Here is a 15,058-nt window from a genome sequence, read left to right on the forward strand (position 1 = left end):
GACTTAACATGTCAAGGTCCAACCAATCCAGCTCTGACCCATCAAGGTTTCTTATGTAATGGGCTTGGCTTTAGTTCCAAATTCAGAGATCAGTATGATAAACAACACATACAATGGAAGATAAGTAACTAAAAGTCTGCAAGAACATTCCATTAAATAATAAAATAAGGGATGACAGCATTAACCTGGCAGAGAAAAATTCATGTAGCGTACCCTTAATATTTCGATGGGGTATAATTGAGACTAACTATTGAGACAAACCGGTTGATACATTATTTTGGAACCAATTGTTTGATACATACTTTCAAACCAAAGCCAGGTAGAAGCAAATCCCAAAAAAAAATAACATTGATGATTTCATTTGATCGACTTATTCTCAGTTCCAACTTGTAAATCGAAACCCCAGAAATGAAGTTTAAGATATGAAATAATGTATCCACAATATGTGAAAAGAAGAAGATTTCACAAACCCCGGCAAATCATAAGAATTCTTTAAGGTACAGAAACATATCAATCGAATCAGTATTCGGCTGTATTACAAGGAACAGACACATGAAACAGCAGCAATGTACATAAATAAGATAATGAGAAAGCGAAGTCGGAAGTGAGAAACCCTAGAAGCGAGACGGACGAACTCCACTCCATCATCATTGTGGTCCATGACGATTATCAAGAACCGACTAACCGAGGTACACATGGACTCGTACAGCTAACAAGAAGATGGCGATGAGGACGAAGTAGATGAGAGAATGGACGAATATGGACGCCCCACTCGTTTGCAAGTTGCCGAATTCTATGAACCGGCCTCGGGCCGGTAGCTGAAAAAGCAGTCCCGGAGATAACAGAACAAACAGCAACACCGCCATGAAGACTGGTCCCCAGTCCGCCATCTCTCCCTCTCTCTCTCTCTCTCTCTCTCTGACAAGGATGAGATGCCCGGGAAAGAACTAAGGAAGATAGCATTATAATGTCCCAAAATTGCGTTTGGTAGGAAAGACACGAAAAAAGAGAAACTACCGGGAAAATGAGTAAGGTTTGGGAATCAAGTCACCTTGATTCATTCCCGCCACTCCGCTCCATTTTTGCTATCCTTTCATTTCAACACGTGACGCTCAAACTTTATTTTTAACTAGGAGGAGTTACACAGGTGATTACGTTCACCTACCAACAAAATGTGTCCAAACACCCTACCAACACCTTATATGGCGGGTCCACTTTTATGATGGGTCCCATTCTTGTGGTAAGATATGCGTTATCGGATCACGTTGGTAGGGCGTCTGAATACATTTTGTGGTGATGCCAACTCTCACAGGATAATACGCCCGACCCCAAATATCACCCCTCCAAATGTACATTAGATCAATAAAATGATAAGAATGTTTGATACGCCATCCAATTTGCAGTTCGTTTTGTTCTTTTAAGGAGTGGGTATAAGAAACACCAAATTCAACAATGGTTGTCAGTTTTTATGAGACTTAGGTGATGTTTAGCATCGATGATTATTTCTCAAAAATCAGCACCACTTAGGATCTATATCATAATTTGAAAAATCAGCGATTTTTTTTTGGTTGGTTGATTATGCGATTTCTAGAAAATCAGTCAAATTTCGATTATTGAAATCAGCCTTTTCCAAGAATCACCTTTTTTTTTATGATTTCCTTATTTTTAAATGATTCCGGTTTTTTAAGAATGACATGGCATTGAATAACAACTCTAATACAAAAATAATCAGCCCTTAAAAATCAGTAGCAAAGCCAATTTCTCAAAAATCAATTTATATGGCATAAATGATACTAAACAACAATTTTTTGATGATTTTTCAAAAGTCATTATTTCCAATGAAAAATCATCATCAATGCCAAACATCACCTAATTAATTGGATGATATTTTATTATTTTATTTAGACCATTTTCATTTATTGGTAATTTATTCATTCAAAATACCTTTTCGACAATGCATTTAACAGTGTTTTTTATCGTGAAATTTTTCTGTGTTAATGTTTTTATTCTTGTCTCAATTATTTATCCATGTTTTTTATTAGAGCATTTTAGTTCAATTAATTTTAATATTATTTTCTTACTAATTAGAAAATAATTTATCCACCTGGGAAAAGGGTAAATCTTTCCAAAGTAAAGGACCAAAAAAGTTTATCTTGATAAAATTTATTTACTGCAAACCAGAATGTGTTCTCAAATAATCACAAGAAAATTGGTCTAACTCCCCATGTTTGGTTGGAAAAAGATATAGTCGCCAAAATATGTGTGAAGTCCATTTTGGGCTATTTTCGGGAAGCTTCAAATAGACATTTTTGTTTTTTTTTATCGCATCTTCATGCAGAAAAATGCACCTTAACCAAACGGCCTTCAGGTTGCTAAGATCTTAATGCAAAAGTATACATCGTCTTTTGATTGTTAGGTTTGCTGGAAGATCTTTTAAAAAAGCCTTGCCAAACGACACCTTAGTAATTAAAAAAGTTAATAGTTATAATTAATACAATTGAATTTTAATGGAAGGACAATGAAAATTCAACCCATGGTTGAACCGACCAACCAAACTTGTTAGTAGTCTAAAAATTGACCAAACTAGACCATAGTTGAATCAGCCAATTAAATTAGGGGCTGTTTGGCAAGTCTTTATAGGTAGATCTTTCAACAACCCAATAAACAAGAAGATGCATTGGGCTTTTGGGGCTTTGTCTTTAAAGATAAATACTATTTTGTCCGCATTGTGATCTAGTTACTAGGCTTTCAAAACAACAAAAAGGCTATTTTTAGCATGGAAAGACCAAAATCTTCATTTGAAGCTCCCCAAAATTTTTGACTTTTTCAGTCTATCCACGTGCTTGTCTTCAGGTCTTTCAGTTCGCACAATACCAAATGAAAAAAAAGGACCATTTTTTGGTTTTTTGAGCTTCCCACAAACCAAAAGACATGCCCAACACCACCTTAGTTGTTTAAACCGGTCCAAACCAAATTGGACCACTAAACCATTTTATTGGGTTCGGGTTCAGGCTAGTTAGGGTTGAATATGGATTGAATCGTATTTGTGCCAAATTTCACTTAGAATAATTGATTACATGTTGAGCTGATGTTTAGGTATTAATAGTTTCATTTAATAATTATTTCTAATAATTAATAAAAAAGTAATGCATTAATTATGAATTAAGAATTAATTACATTAACTATAAATTAATGAATAATTTAAATGAAAATACAATGGAAAAAATGAGAAAATGGTTAGGCAACTTATACATGTATCATTATAGTAGAGGTGTAAATTGGGTCGTGTCGTCCACAGCCCGACCTGATTTTGGACCAGTCCGGCACGATGACACGAGGGTCATGCTAGGCCCAGCACAATGGTCCATGTCATGCTGGACCAAGGGTTTTAGGTCTGTGGGCCAGGCCGGCATGGCACGACCGGCCCGGCCCACAACACGACCCATATATACTATTTTAATTTATTATATATAACATATTATATAATAATATATAGTATATAATATATTAAAAAATAAATAATTGTTTTCAATTTTATTATACTAATTTATTTAATTGTTGTATATATTAAAATTCATATAAAATTAAAATTTTAAGTTTTTTCAAATTTTTAAATAAATAGGCAAAAATAACTTTGGTCTGGTCTATGGCCCGGCTTGGCCTATGGGCCAGCTCGGCCAACGGCACGAGCTTGGGCTGTGTGGATCATGCCGGGCCAACCCTCAAACTATTTACTGGGGAGGGCAACACGGCCCATGATAGACCACTTTACACCTCTAATCCAACCTTCTGGCTTGGTTCGGGTGGGTTGGGCGGGTTCAAGAGGTTGGGTATGAAGTCGCCACCCTAGAGATTCTCCTATTGTCTGTTTTCAAGCAGTTACTTGGAAGATGCTCGCAAAAGAGTTGAGAGTTGGACGAGTGGATCCACTCATCCACCATCAAATAGGTCCTCCTATGATCGATAAGGATGTAGTAGTTTAGTTAAAACTCCTTTTCGTAAGAATTAAGACTCAAGAACTTAAAAGCCAATTGATTTGTCACCATATCCGAAGCCCTGAACAAAAAGTTCAATTTCACAATCACAGTAGGGAATATAAGTGATTAGAAGTTTGTAAGCACTTCATGAGTTAATGTAAATAGAGATTTAGCTTCGAGCTGAATTCAATAACACCGTGTTCTGGTTAGTAAATTGAGTTCTGTGCATTTGTTGAATGGGGGGCTTCTAGGGCTCTTCACGGGTCGGGTTGGGTCGGTTTATAGGGGTTTTTCCAACTGACCTGATCTGGTCGGGTTACATGAGGTGGAAACCAAAACCGACCCACTGATAGACAAAACCAACCTGGTCGGTTTGAATCGGGTTGGGTCGGTTTGGGTCAGTTTCGGTTTTGCTCCTGTACAAAAATGATAGAGAAGCCTAGAACTAAAAGGATACCTAATTCTAATTGTAATTGTCTAATGGGTTGCCTATTTGGTGTAAAAGACTATAAAAATTAGGATATATACAATTTAGTTAAGTAAGAACTAGAAGATAGGGCTGTTCTAATTCTAGTAAAAGACTAGTTAAGTAGGAAACTAGGAACTACCGAACTAGAAAACTAATTGGTTCGGTTTGGTTCAGGTCGGTTTCGGTTTTTACATAAAAAAACCAAAACCGATCGGATATATCGGTTTATGATTTTGCCCAACCTGAAACCGATCAGTACTGATGAAAACCCGATCGACTCGGATTAGATCGGTTCGAATTGGTCAGATTGGACCTTCTTATGAACAGCCCTAGGGACTTCAAAGAAAAGGAGCTGGGTTCAATCTTATGCAATGCTTTCGAAGGTTGAGAAATCAATCGGTGGACCCCTTATGTATGTATTCATTAATACAACGCATGTTGAAAGTATATAACCCCTAATTTTCTTTGGTCAGAAAATTGAAATTCATGAAGAATAAATCATGGCAGACATGAGAGAGAGAGATCATTTTTGATACGTGATGGCAAGAGGAAGAAAAAATTCCAAATATCAGCCACAAAGTTCGAACAGAGGATCTTGAAATCCAGAAAGGAGGATAAATAATTGCATCTTGGCAAGTTCGGCATCCAAGAGGAGCAGGATTTGTTTAATCACAAAGAAAACACCAACATTCTTGTTGTATTTGAATTATACGATGGTTATTAGACTTCCCAATTTTTAATCCACTGATACTTTTTAAGTCCAATTCAATCGAACGAACTTAATTGATGTCCAAATTTGACTGTTGATGGGATCAAATCCATTGATAACCTTATTCTTTAATATTAATTATTAATGTTAGATCGTATAAGTATTAATCATATGTGATATATGATATTTAGATTTAACTTTTATAAACTATACTATATTTAATTCAAATATTCATTTAATATAGTAATAGATATTAAGAGGTGGCTCAATTGGTTTATAAACTAATTTGTTCCGGTAAATATACAGATTCGATTCTAAGTACCATTCATCACCTTTCTTTACGGATAGGGGAGGTTATTAGTGTGGTGCTATGCTATTCAACGGCCTCCACGGCGGATTCAGGCAGGGATATCACTCAATGGGTCTTATATGCAAGTTCAACTCAAATAGGACCAACGAAATTTTTTAGGTTGTGTTTAATTTGAAAGAAAAGGTAAAAAAACCCATACAAAATTGAATATTGAATTCAATTATTTTCCTACAACTACAAAATAAACTAGTATTATAGCAATGCCAGTACCGGTTTAGCAAAATGATCAGGCATAATTAACTCTGGATGCTTATCAAAAAACTAAATAAATAACTCTGGATGCATGTATAATTAATTAATTATCAATTAACATGCTTCAGCAATTTGGAATATGTATGCATACGAGTGCACACATACACATACATTCAACATATAACATCAATGACCTGATCACAAGCATGATCCCAACAATCCCTAATATAATAGAGCCCTTAATTTCCCTCTCTCAGCCAGCTGTATTACAAATTGAAGGACAATTAAATAATACATGAAAACAAGGCAAAGTCGGAAGTGATCAGACAGAAGCCCTGTAAGCGAAGCGAAAAGGACGCAACTCCACTCCACTCCAGCATGCATCATTCATACTTCATAGTGGTGGATGACGAAGACAATTACTATCAAGAACCGACTCACCCAGACCCAGGTGCACATGGACTCGTATAGCAATCAAGAAGATGACGATGAGGACGAAGTAGATCAGCGAATGAACGAATACGGACGCCCCACTCGTGTGCATGTTGCCGAACTCAATCAACCGGCTCCTGGCCGGTATCTGAAAAACCAGTCCCGGCGTTAACAGAATAAACAGAAACACCGCCACGAACACTGGTCCCCAGTTCATCTCTCCCGCTCTCCTCTCTCTCTCTCTCTCTCCCCCTGACAAGAATGAGATGCCCAGAAGGAACTTAGATAACGTTATAATGTCCCAAACAAGTAGAGTTGGACGCTTTTAAATTTGCGTTTCAAGGTTTGATAGGAAAGTGACGAAAAATGAGAAACTACGAGGAACGTGAGAACTTGAAGGTTTAATTTATCCCGTGCTTCGGCTTGGATGCCAATGACACTTAACCCCCTACTTTCATGATCTGCTCCCAACATTACAATATGATCTGACACCGCACATCTCACACCGTGGGAGCTAAAAAATTATGTTTTGACTTTTGAGATGTACATTGTGCAGTATCATATCACGTTGAAATATGTTGGAAGCATTTTTTTGGCAGCGGATCAGGTCTCATGACAAAGATCGATCCTCAATTTTCAGATTCCAACACTTTGTCCTGCATTTTTTATGGACTTGACAATGGGGTTAGAATCTTCTGCCCACAATAACTCTACCCATGCCACACTACAGCTATATATTGAGAATATCTTAAATGTTATTATTCATGGAAAGATTGTTCTGAATGTAGTATCATATAGGTAGTATTTAGGAAATCTGAATTCTTAACAATGAACTTGCATTACTAGCAACGTGCATGGTGTGAATATGCTGAAGTTTGCAATTTTTTATTTCAAACATGGCGTATTTCCATTTCACTAGAATGTCACTGAACTCTGGTTGCAGGTAATGCCTTCTCCTTGACAATAAATATAAAATTATTAAAATAACCTTTTAAAAAAAAGTTTGATAAATTGAGAGTATAAAATATCAAAATAATGAAAATGATAATACTAAATCACATATATCCTTGGGACTAAATTAATGTGCTTTTAAACATCAAAAGAAAAACTAAAACTTTGAACAAGTTAAATATACCTGTTTTGAGATCAAAAGATTAAAAGTTAAATACTGGATATTGGTTTAATGTGTCCTAATTCAATATAAATCCATTTGGGCTAGAGCAGGCCAATCCAATCTAATAAATGCTTTGGACCATTAAGTCTGGACTGGTCCAATTCAATATGTCTTATTGGTCCATCTAATCTGCCGCCCAAAATGATTTTCATTTAGACGAGTCCAACCTAAAACCAATCCATTGACACCCCTACCTTAAGGTTAGAATTAATTTTGAATAGCATACCAAATTAACCCAAATGACCAACATCATCATCATCATTTTTTTCTTTAAAAGTACAAAAGTAGTATATGAGGAAATTAGGTGTTTTTTTCATTCACCATCATCGTCCTTATGAATTCAAAGTATAGGGAGCTAGGTGTTGTAAAAGGGAACTAAGTATCATACCTCCACATTAGAGGGTTTCCTATAACTTACCTTTTCTTGTATATTTTCATTAAACTCAGTTTGAAGAGTAGAAATAGAAATACGTAGAACGCAAAACCTTGTATTTTGTATATACTTATACTGTATATATTTGCATTTGTATTTTTCTCAAACTGAGCCTTAGGCAATTACTTGGAAGATGCTCACGCAAAAGAGTCCAGTATTGCACGAATAGATTCACTATCAAATGGATCCTATAATAAAGATGCAGTTTAGTAAAAACTAGTCTCAGGATCTGAAGTTTGAAGCAAAAAGTTAGAGTTCACGATCACAATTAACATATGCATACTCAATTGGGTTGGGGGAGGGGAGAATTTGGCTTTTGGAAGCTTTCTACACATGACAATAGTTACCATGGGTGTGGCGTAAAAGAGTATTTACAACCCATATTCTCTTAGCCAAAAAGACAAACAAAGAACTAGAAAAGCTTTTCCCTCAATGGGGAATAAATGACCAGAATAAGTTTGCAAGCACCTTACGAGTTGTGTATGTAAACAAGGTTTAGAGCCTATTCGGTGGGCGTCTACGTTCACTGAGCTGCTTTGCCTAAGCCACTTCGGAAAAGTCAATTACGCAATTCATGTAAGCTTTTTTAAATTTTTGGATTTTTACTGATTATGGTTTCACAGCATTCTAGATTTTTTAACTCATATAACACCAAAAGCCGCTGTGTGAAAACTCTCCCAAATTAGAATTCAAATAAAGTGTGTGGGTGGGTAGATGGCATTGAGGGGATGAATCCGGACGAGGATATATAGCACTCGCTCCTCCTCCCTTAATACGGTTTCCTATCTATTATGCCCCTAAACTATAAGGATGCAAATAGATTGTATTGGATTCGAATCAGGGTATATTTGAATTTGATCTGACAATATTTATGTCGGATTCGATCCAATCTGAAGATCTGATCGAATACGATAGGACTCGATCTGAATTCAATCCTATCGGATCTTTAGATCTGATTTAATCCAACTTATTTTCTTTAAAAAATAATAAATTATTAAAATAAAAAATAAAATATATCAATTTAAATAAAGAAAGAACAAAAAATACAAGTATTTTTTAACTATTTTCATCATATATATGTTTTTTATTAAAAAAATAAATAATATAACAAATTTATAAAAAATACAATATAAATAATATATTTATAAATAAATAAATAGCACATATATATATATATGTGTGTGTGTGTGTGTGTGTGTGGTAAGGCTAAGTGTGGTGGTCTCCTTGAAGGAAGAAGGAAGGCTGGAAGCAAGGGTAGGCTACGAGCTTTTATTGATAGAGTCGTGTGTTTGTTATGATCCATGACTCCTTTTATAGGGAGATATCCCAAGGTCCTGAAATGAATTAGCCAAAAGAATTTGATTCTCATTTGGAAAGGGGATCTTTGATTCGGTGTCAGTTGTCAAGGGGGCACTACTAAGGGTTTGCCACGTGTCTTATGAGATCTCTCCAAGACAAAACTTCCTTTCACTTGAGGATTCTCATAATACACGTGTGCTACTTCCTTTTGCGGGCCTCCTATACTGACGTGGCATAGATGATGTCAATGCTAATCTAACATGTCCTACTTAATCTTACTAGTTGTTCCGTTACGAGTGATACTGGTTGGTCATTGTAATTTCGTTCATCCCCAATTTGCGATGTTTTGAGCTCATCGCAAGCTCTACGTGTCCTACTTAATCCTATTGGGTGTCCCGTTACGAGCGATACTAGCTGGTTATTGTAGTTTCATTCACCCCCAAATTGTGATGGTTTTGAGCTCATCGCAGGCTCGCGATGGCTTTAAGCTCATTGCAGGTCCGTGGTGACTCCGAATTCGTTATAGGTATGTTGTGGCTTTGAGTTCATCATAGGTATGTGGTGGCTTTGAGTTCATCGTAGCTTTGAGCTCATCGCAAATTTATGGCGGCTTTGAGCTTATCACAAGTTCATGCCTCGTTGTGGGTGTCTCTGTAGCATTGGTTTAGTATCTTCGTTGCCATTGCAGTCATGGTGAACAACATGTACCTACAATATATATTATATATACTACTTTAAAAAGTATGAATAGCCTCAATAACATTTCTATAATTTTTTTAGGACAAAATTTATCCCTCCATATTTAAATTTATTGATAAAAAAGAGGGCAAATAGGGTAATAGGTTATTGATATTAAATGGCTTTAAAAGAGGTAATTTTAAGATATTCAATTCTCTCTCATTAAATCCAACATTTAAGGTATTAACTTGCATTCACCTTCATTGAGTCATATATTTAGGGCATTTTTATTTCTACTCATCATTAAATTCTATTAATTTAATCCATATATAATAAATTAATAATTTCAATAATACAAAAGTTTATACTTTTAAAATATATCTTGAAAAAAGTGTTTTCATCTAGGTGGTGGTAAGAAATTAAATCATTTTGGGTCAAATGGGATAATCCATGTTTTCACAATTAAATAATAAAATTAAAAAATAGATAAAACATAAAAAATATAGAAATTTAAAAAAAAATGAAAACATTTTTAACATCATATATCTAGCATATTAAACAAGAATAAGTATGATAAATAAGAAATTATTTTATTAATGATGAAAATAGAATGTAAAATTTAAAACAAATTGGAAATAAAACTATTTTCCTATTTTCATTCATTAAATCTCATATCTAAGGTATATTCTCTCATTAAATCCTATATTTAAGATATACTTTTCACATCATTAGATTCTATTAATTAAATCCATAACATTAACTTTAATAGTATAAAAATAAATATTTTAAAAAAAGAATTTAAAAACAAAACTATTTTCTTCCCTCCCGGTGGTGGGTAAGCAAATTCTAACATATGGGGTCAAATGGGTTAATAAATAATTTCATAATTAAATAATAAAATAAATTAAACATATAATGCAAATAAAAAAAATTGGACATATCTCTAATATTGTATATTCATTATACTAAACAAAAATAAGTATGAAATGTAAGAAGTATTCTTATTAATGTTGAAAATGGAATGCTAAATTTAAAATCAACCTAGAAATGAAGTGATGCCATAGCCAAATAATAAAATTTTTAAAAATAAAAAACAAAAAGAATCACAAAAATAAAAAAAATAGAGAAACATTTGGGAACATATCTAATGTTATATATTTATAAGAAATAAAATATTGGGTACATATCTAATATTATACATTATATTGAACAAAAATAAGTATTATACATAAGAAATAATCGTATCAATGATGGAAATGTAATACAAAATTTAATGTCAACATAGAAATCAAACAATTTTTCTTTTTGGGCGGTGGGTTAGTGCTTTAGGTCAAATGAATTAATTGATGATAGGTATATCTAAATAGTAAGTCTTTAAAAAAAAATTTCAAGTAATCAATATAATATATAAAAAATTATATATTAATTATGTCAAACAAAAATTAATTTTGATAAGTAAACATTATGTATATAATGTAGATGAAATATATACTATAAAACTAATCCGAAAGCAAAGCTATTTTCTTATTTAGATGGTAGGTCAATGGTCCATCTTTTCAAAGAAACTCATGATGTCATAATTGAATAATAAAAATTAAAAAAAAAGATAGAACACAAAAAAAAATGAAAAAGTGCAGAGTTTTGTCAAAAACATTTGGAAGCATTTCTAATATTCTATATTATTCATATTAAATAAACATAATTTTTAAAATAAAATTTATTTTTATTTATGATAAAAATGGAATACAAAAGGTTAATAATAATAATAATAATAATAATAATAATGACGATGTGTTATTATAATTTAAATTTTTCATGTGCAGTGCATGTGCACATTTACAACAAGCATTTAAGTTTAATTTTAATCATATTGTTCCTTTTTTGAATTTCAATTTCTATCTTAACTATGATGTATCTAAAATTCAAGTAATTAATATGAAGAAAAAATTCTCACGTGTAACGCATGTGCTTAATTACTAGTGTGCAACGCATGTGCTTAATTACATCGGATCATATAGGGAGTGGTCCGAATTCGACCAAATAGGATCAGATCAGATCATGATCCAATCCATTTGCACCCTTACTAAACCATTTGTGATATGCTTTCCATTCCCTGCATGCCTTGTCTGGCATGGTACCGTTTGACAGTTTTCATTCCCATCTTTTTCTTTTTCTTTTTTATCTTTTTGCTCCAAGGGACTACACAACCCAGGGGTAGCCTATCCCCCAAACCCACAATCCCCCCAAACCAGGTGTAGGTGGAATTCAATTCCAGATCTCCGCTACCACCAGCAATAAACCTTCCCATCCAATCGGCTAGCACCTTGCCATTCCTATATTGTGTTGCGTAGTGGGCTTTCCCACTTCCACACTCCTACACAACATGTTGCAATTAGTAAATTGGCTTTGATGAATGAAACCATCCTAAGTTAGAAATCGATGGATTCCCTCTATGTATTTGTTACCATGTATGCATGAGTCATATTAAAGGTATAACCCTAAGCGCATTGTTGTTATTGGCTCAACCCATATACAATTAGCTGAATTTCATCCAAGCTGTCTACTTTGGATATTGAGGAGTAACAAACACATTTAGGGGGTGTTCAACAATCATAACATGGTTAGTTTTGCTTTTGGAAACAAAAAACAATTGTTATGTTAGAAAAGTTGTATTGTTTTTGTTAATGTTCTAGTTATTTTTGTTTTCAAAAACAAAATCAAGCATGTTGTGGAATACCTAGGGGCAGAGCCAAGTATATTAGTGGGGAGCGGGGGAGTTTCTTGGCCTGCCAAAATTTTTGTTAGATAATATTTATATATAGTTACTAAGTAGAGTTAACGTAAAAAATGTAAGAAAATGGTCCTTGGCCCACCCAAAACTTGAACTAAAATTTTAAAGGATCATTCTCTAATGCTCCTCCAACTCTCAAAATTAAATACTTTGTTTATTTTTCCTTTAAAAAAATCTATAATAGACCCAAACCTTCTTACCCCATTTCCCTACACAGCCTACCTCATCTACTCTCACCTCATTTTCTTGTTTAACTTAGCCCCTCCAAGAGAAATTCATGGCTCTGCCACCGGGAACACCCCTTTAAAACTCCATGAAGTGGATGAAATTGATTGTTTCTGCATTTAAGATCAATGTGGATGCATAATGTTATATATATAGCCATGTTGGACACCTATTAATGAGGCTTGGGCCTATACCATAGATATGGTTGTGCTAATGCCTGTTTGGAAGGTGATGCGCATTTCATTGTTTTTTGGCTACCGAAGGAACACATTTCCATTCCCTACTACATTCTATCCATCATTGATGACTACAAGTCTTTGGCACTCAAGTACCATTGTACCAATAGAGTCTGTGTTCTATGCACCCATAGGTGCACTAGACGAGTGACCATCGAATGAGAGGCGAACACGTCATCTCATTCGTCTTAAGTTCTTAACTGCAAATTAATGGAAACTTTCTCCGCTACCAGTCATTCGGTTGGTTGAACCGGCCATTTTTTACTCTCCTTCCCATTTTTGACTCTCCTCCACCAAACCCAAGCATCCATCAGCGGCTCACTGCACATTGGTGTCATGAACGCATAAGCCACCGGCAGCGAAAAAAATCCACCATCCCCCCGCTCTTCCTCCCCTCCATTATCCCATCCGATAGGAGACGTTGCCCCAGAGATTCAGTCCCATTTCCTACCCCAGAGATTCGGTCCCGGCAATCTACTGGACAAGGATGTGCCATCACTTCTAGAGCCCCATCACAACGACGACGACAACCATGACAATAGTGTCATTAAGATTAACGGTGAGGCCAATCGATGCTATAGCAACGACAGAGTTGTATTGGATTATAACAAGAAACTGAAGTATGCAGCACTTGAAGCAGCGAACAAATCCCGCGTGTCGTACACTAGATGCCCATCTGGGGTGGCTCTAATGGACACCGAATGGAAGGTCTACAAAGGGTCGTATGTGGAATCAACGGCGTATAATCCAAGCATGGGGCCAGTTTAGGCGGCACTGGTGGCGTATGTGGCGGTTGGCGTTGGTGGCGGGTACAAGAAAATTGTAGTAGGGGCATTGGTGGAGAAGAAAGGAGCAATGGTGGGACAGAAAGGCACGGCACGACTGTTGCTGCAATCAGTATCTTCATGATGTGATTTTGTAGTATTCCACTGCAATTCAACTCCCTCCCTCAAAATATAAAAAGCCTTGTTAATCTGTTATTGATCGATCTGAAGATGTTGTTAGCGTTATTGATTTGGAGGGGTGAAATCATTTTAGATCAATTATCTTCAAACACTTCTTCAATTCGTTGTACCAAAGAAACTTATCTCTCCACTTAAGCAACTCTCCTCGATCTGATTGCTTAGGCTCTTTCCGAACTTTATCTCTCTCTCTCTCTCTCTCCAACTTCTCCTTCTGCGTTATTTCCGATAAATACAGAGAATGTGCTGAATTGGAACAACTCCTGGCAAAAACCTGACAGAGTCTTTTAGAAGAATGGACGAGTATCGGATGGGATAATGGAGGGGAGGGAGAGCAAGGAGGGGGTGGATTTTTTTCCTATTGCTGATGGCAGCGTTCACGATGCCGGTGTGTAGTGAGTCACTGATGGACGCTTGGGTTCGATGGAGGAGAGTAAAAAATGGCCGGTTCAACCAACCGAGCGACTGGTAATAGAGAAAGTTTCTGTTAATTCGAAGTTAAGACGGATGAGATGGCATGTTTGCCTCTCATTCGAGGGTGCACTTAGTGCACCCATGGGTGCACAAAACATGGTCTCGTACCAACAAGGCACCTCCTCATTTGTGTTAATGATGTAATAATGTTGCTCACACTCTTGCTCATCTCCATTACCTCTCCCTTGTTGACATTGTTGACATTGTTGACATGGCTAGCTAAGGAGGCATTTGGTAAGTCTTTTTGTGTGGTGTTTCAGGCTTTTTAAAGTTTGGAAGACTAAAATTTGGTCTTTCTCTATCTGGCAATAAAAGGTAGGAAGCTAGAAAGACCTATGCTCCAAAAGGTTCATGCAAGCCCAAAATGACCAAAAATCTAGAAATTTCAAATGAAACTTTATGTCTTTTTGCACCTAAAATCTTTCATTTAATAGCTCTATAGATCATAGTAGACTAGGATACTTACCAAACAGTCTAGATCATTAAAGACAAGACCCCATAGGCTCATTACATCTTTTGGCCATCTACGTTTTTGAAAGATCTTCCTAAAAAGACTTGCCAAATGGCACCTAAATCTGGTGGATTATGGTTGCTTAGGGAAATCAATGGACTTCCAAATTAGACATCCAATTTGAGT

At 35.4% G+C, this 15,058-nt stretch overlaps 2 protein-coding genes and 1 pseudogene across 2 annotated transcripts; 1 reads left to right on the forward strand and 2 right to left on the reverse strand.

Moving 5' to 3' along the window:
- Positions 1-250: 250 nt before the first annotated feature.
- LOC104592859 (uncharacterized) lies at positions 251-960 on the reverse strand. The gene has a single exon (XM_010252371.3). The coding sequence runs from the start codon at positions 888-890 to the stop codon at positions 681-683; it is 210 nt and encodes a 69-aa protein (XP_010250673.1). The 5' UTR covers positions 891-960; the 3' UTR covers positions 251-680.
- Positions 961-5,787: 4,827 nt separating this feature from the next.
- On the reverse strand, positions 5,788-6,441 carry LOC148800911 (uncharacterized). Its single transcript, XM_088902175.1, has one exon. The coding sequence runs from the start codon at positions 6,364-6,366 to the stop codon at positions 6,112-6,114; it is 255 nt and encodes an 84-aa protein (XP_088758301.1). The 5' UTR covers positions 6,367-6,441; the 3' UTR covers positions 5,788-6,111.
- Positions 6,442-9,532: 3,091 nt separating this feature from the next.
- LOC148800912 (cytidine deaminase 1 pseudogene) lies at positions 9,533-13,945 on the forward strand (annotated as a pseudogene).
- The last annotated feature ends 1,113 nt before the right edge of the window (positions 13,946-15,058 follow it).

This window comes from Nelumbo nucifera, chromosome 3 (assembly GCF_055504915.1).
Source record: "Nelumbo nucifera cultivar China Antique chromosome 3, China Antique-T2T, whole genome shotgun sequence".
Taxonomy (NCBI): domain Eukaryota; kingdom Viridiplantae; phylum Streptophyta; class Magnoliopsida; order Proteales; family Nelumbonaceae; genus Nelumbo; species Nelumbo nucifera.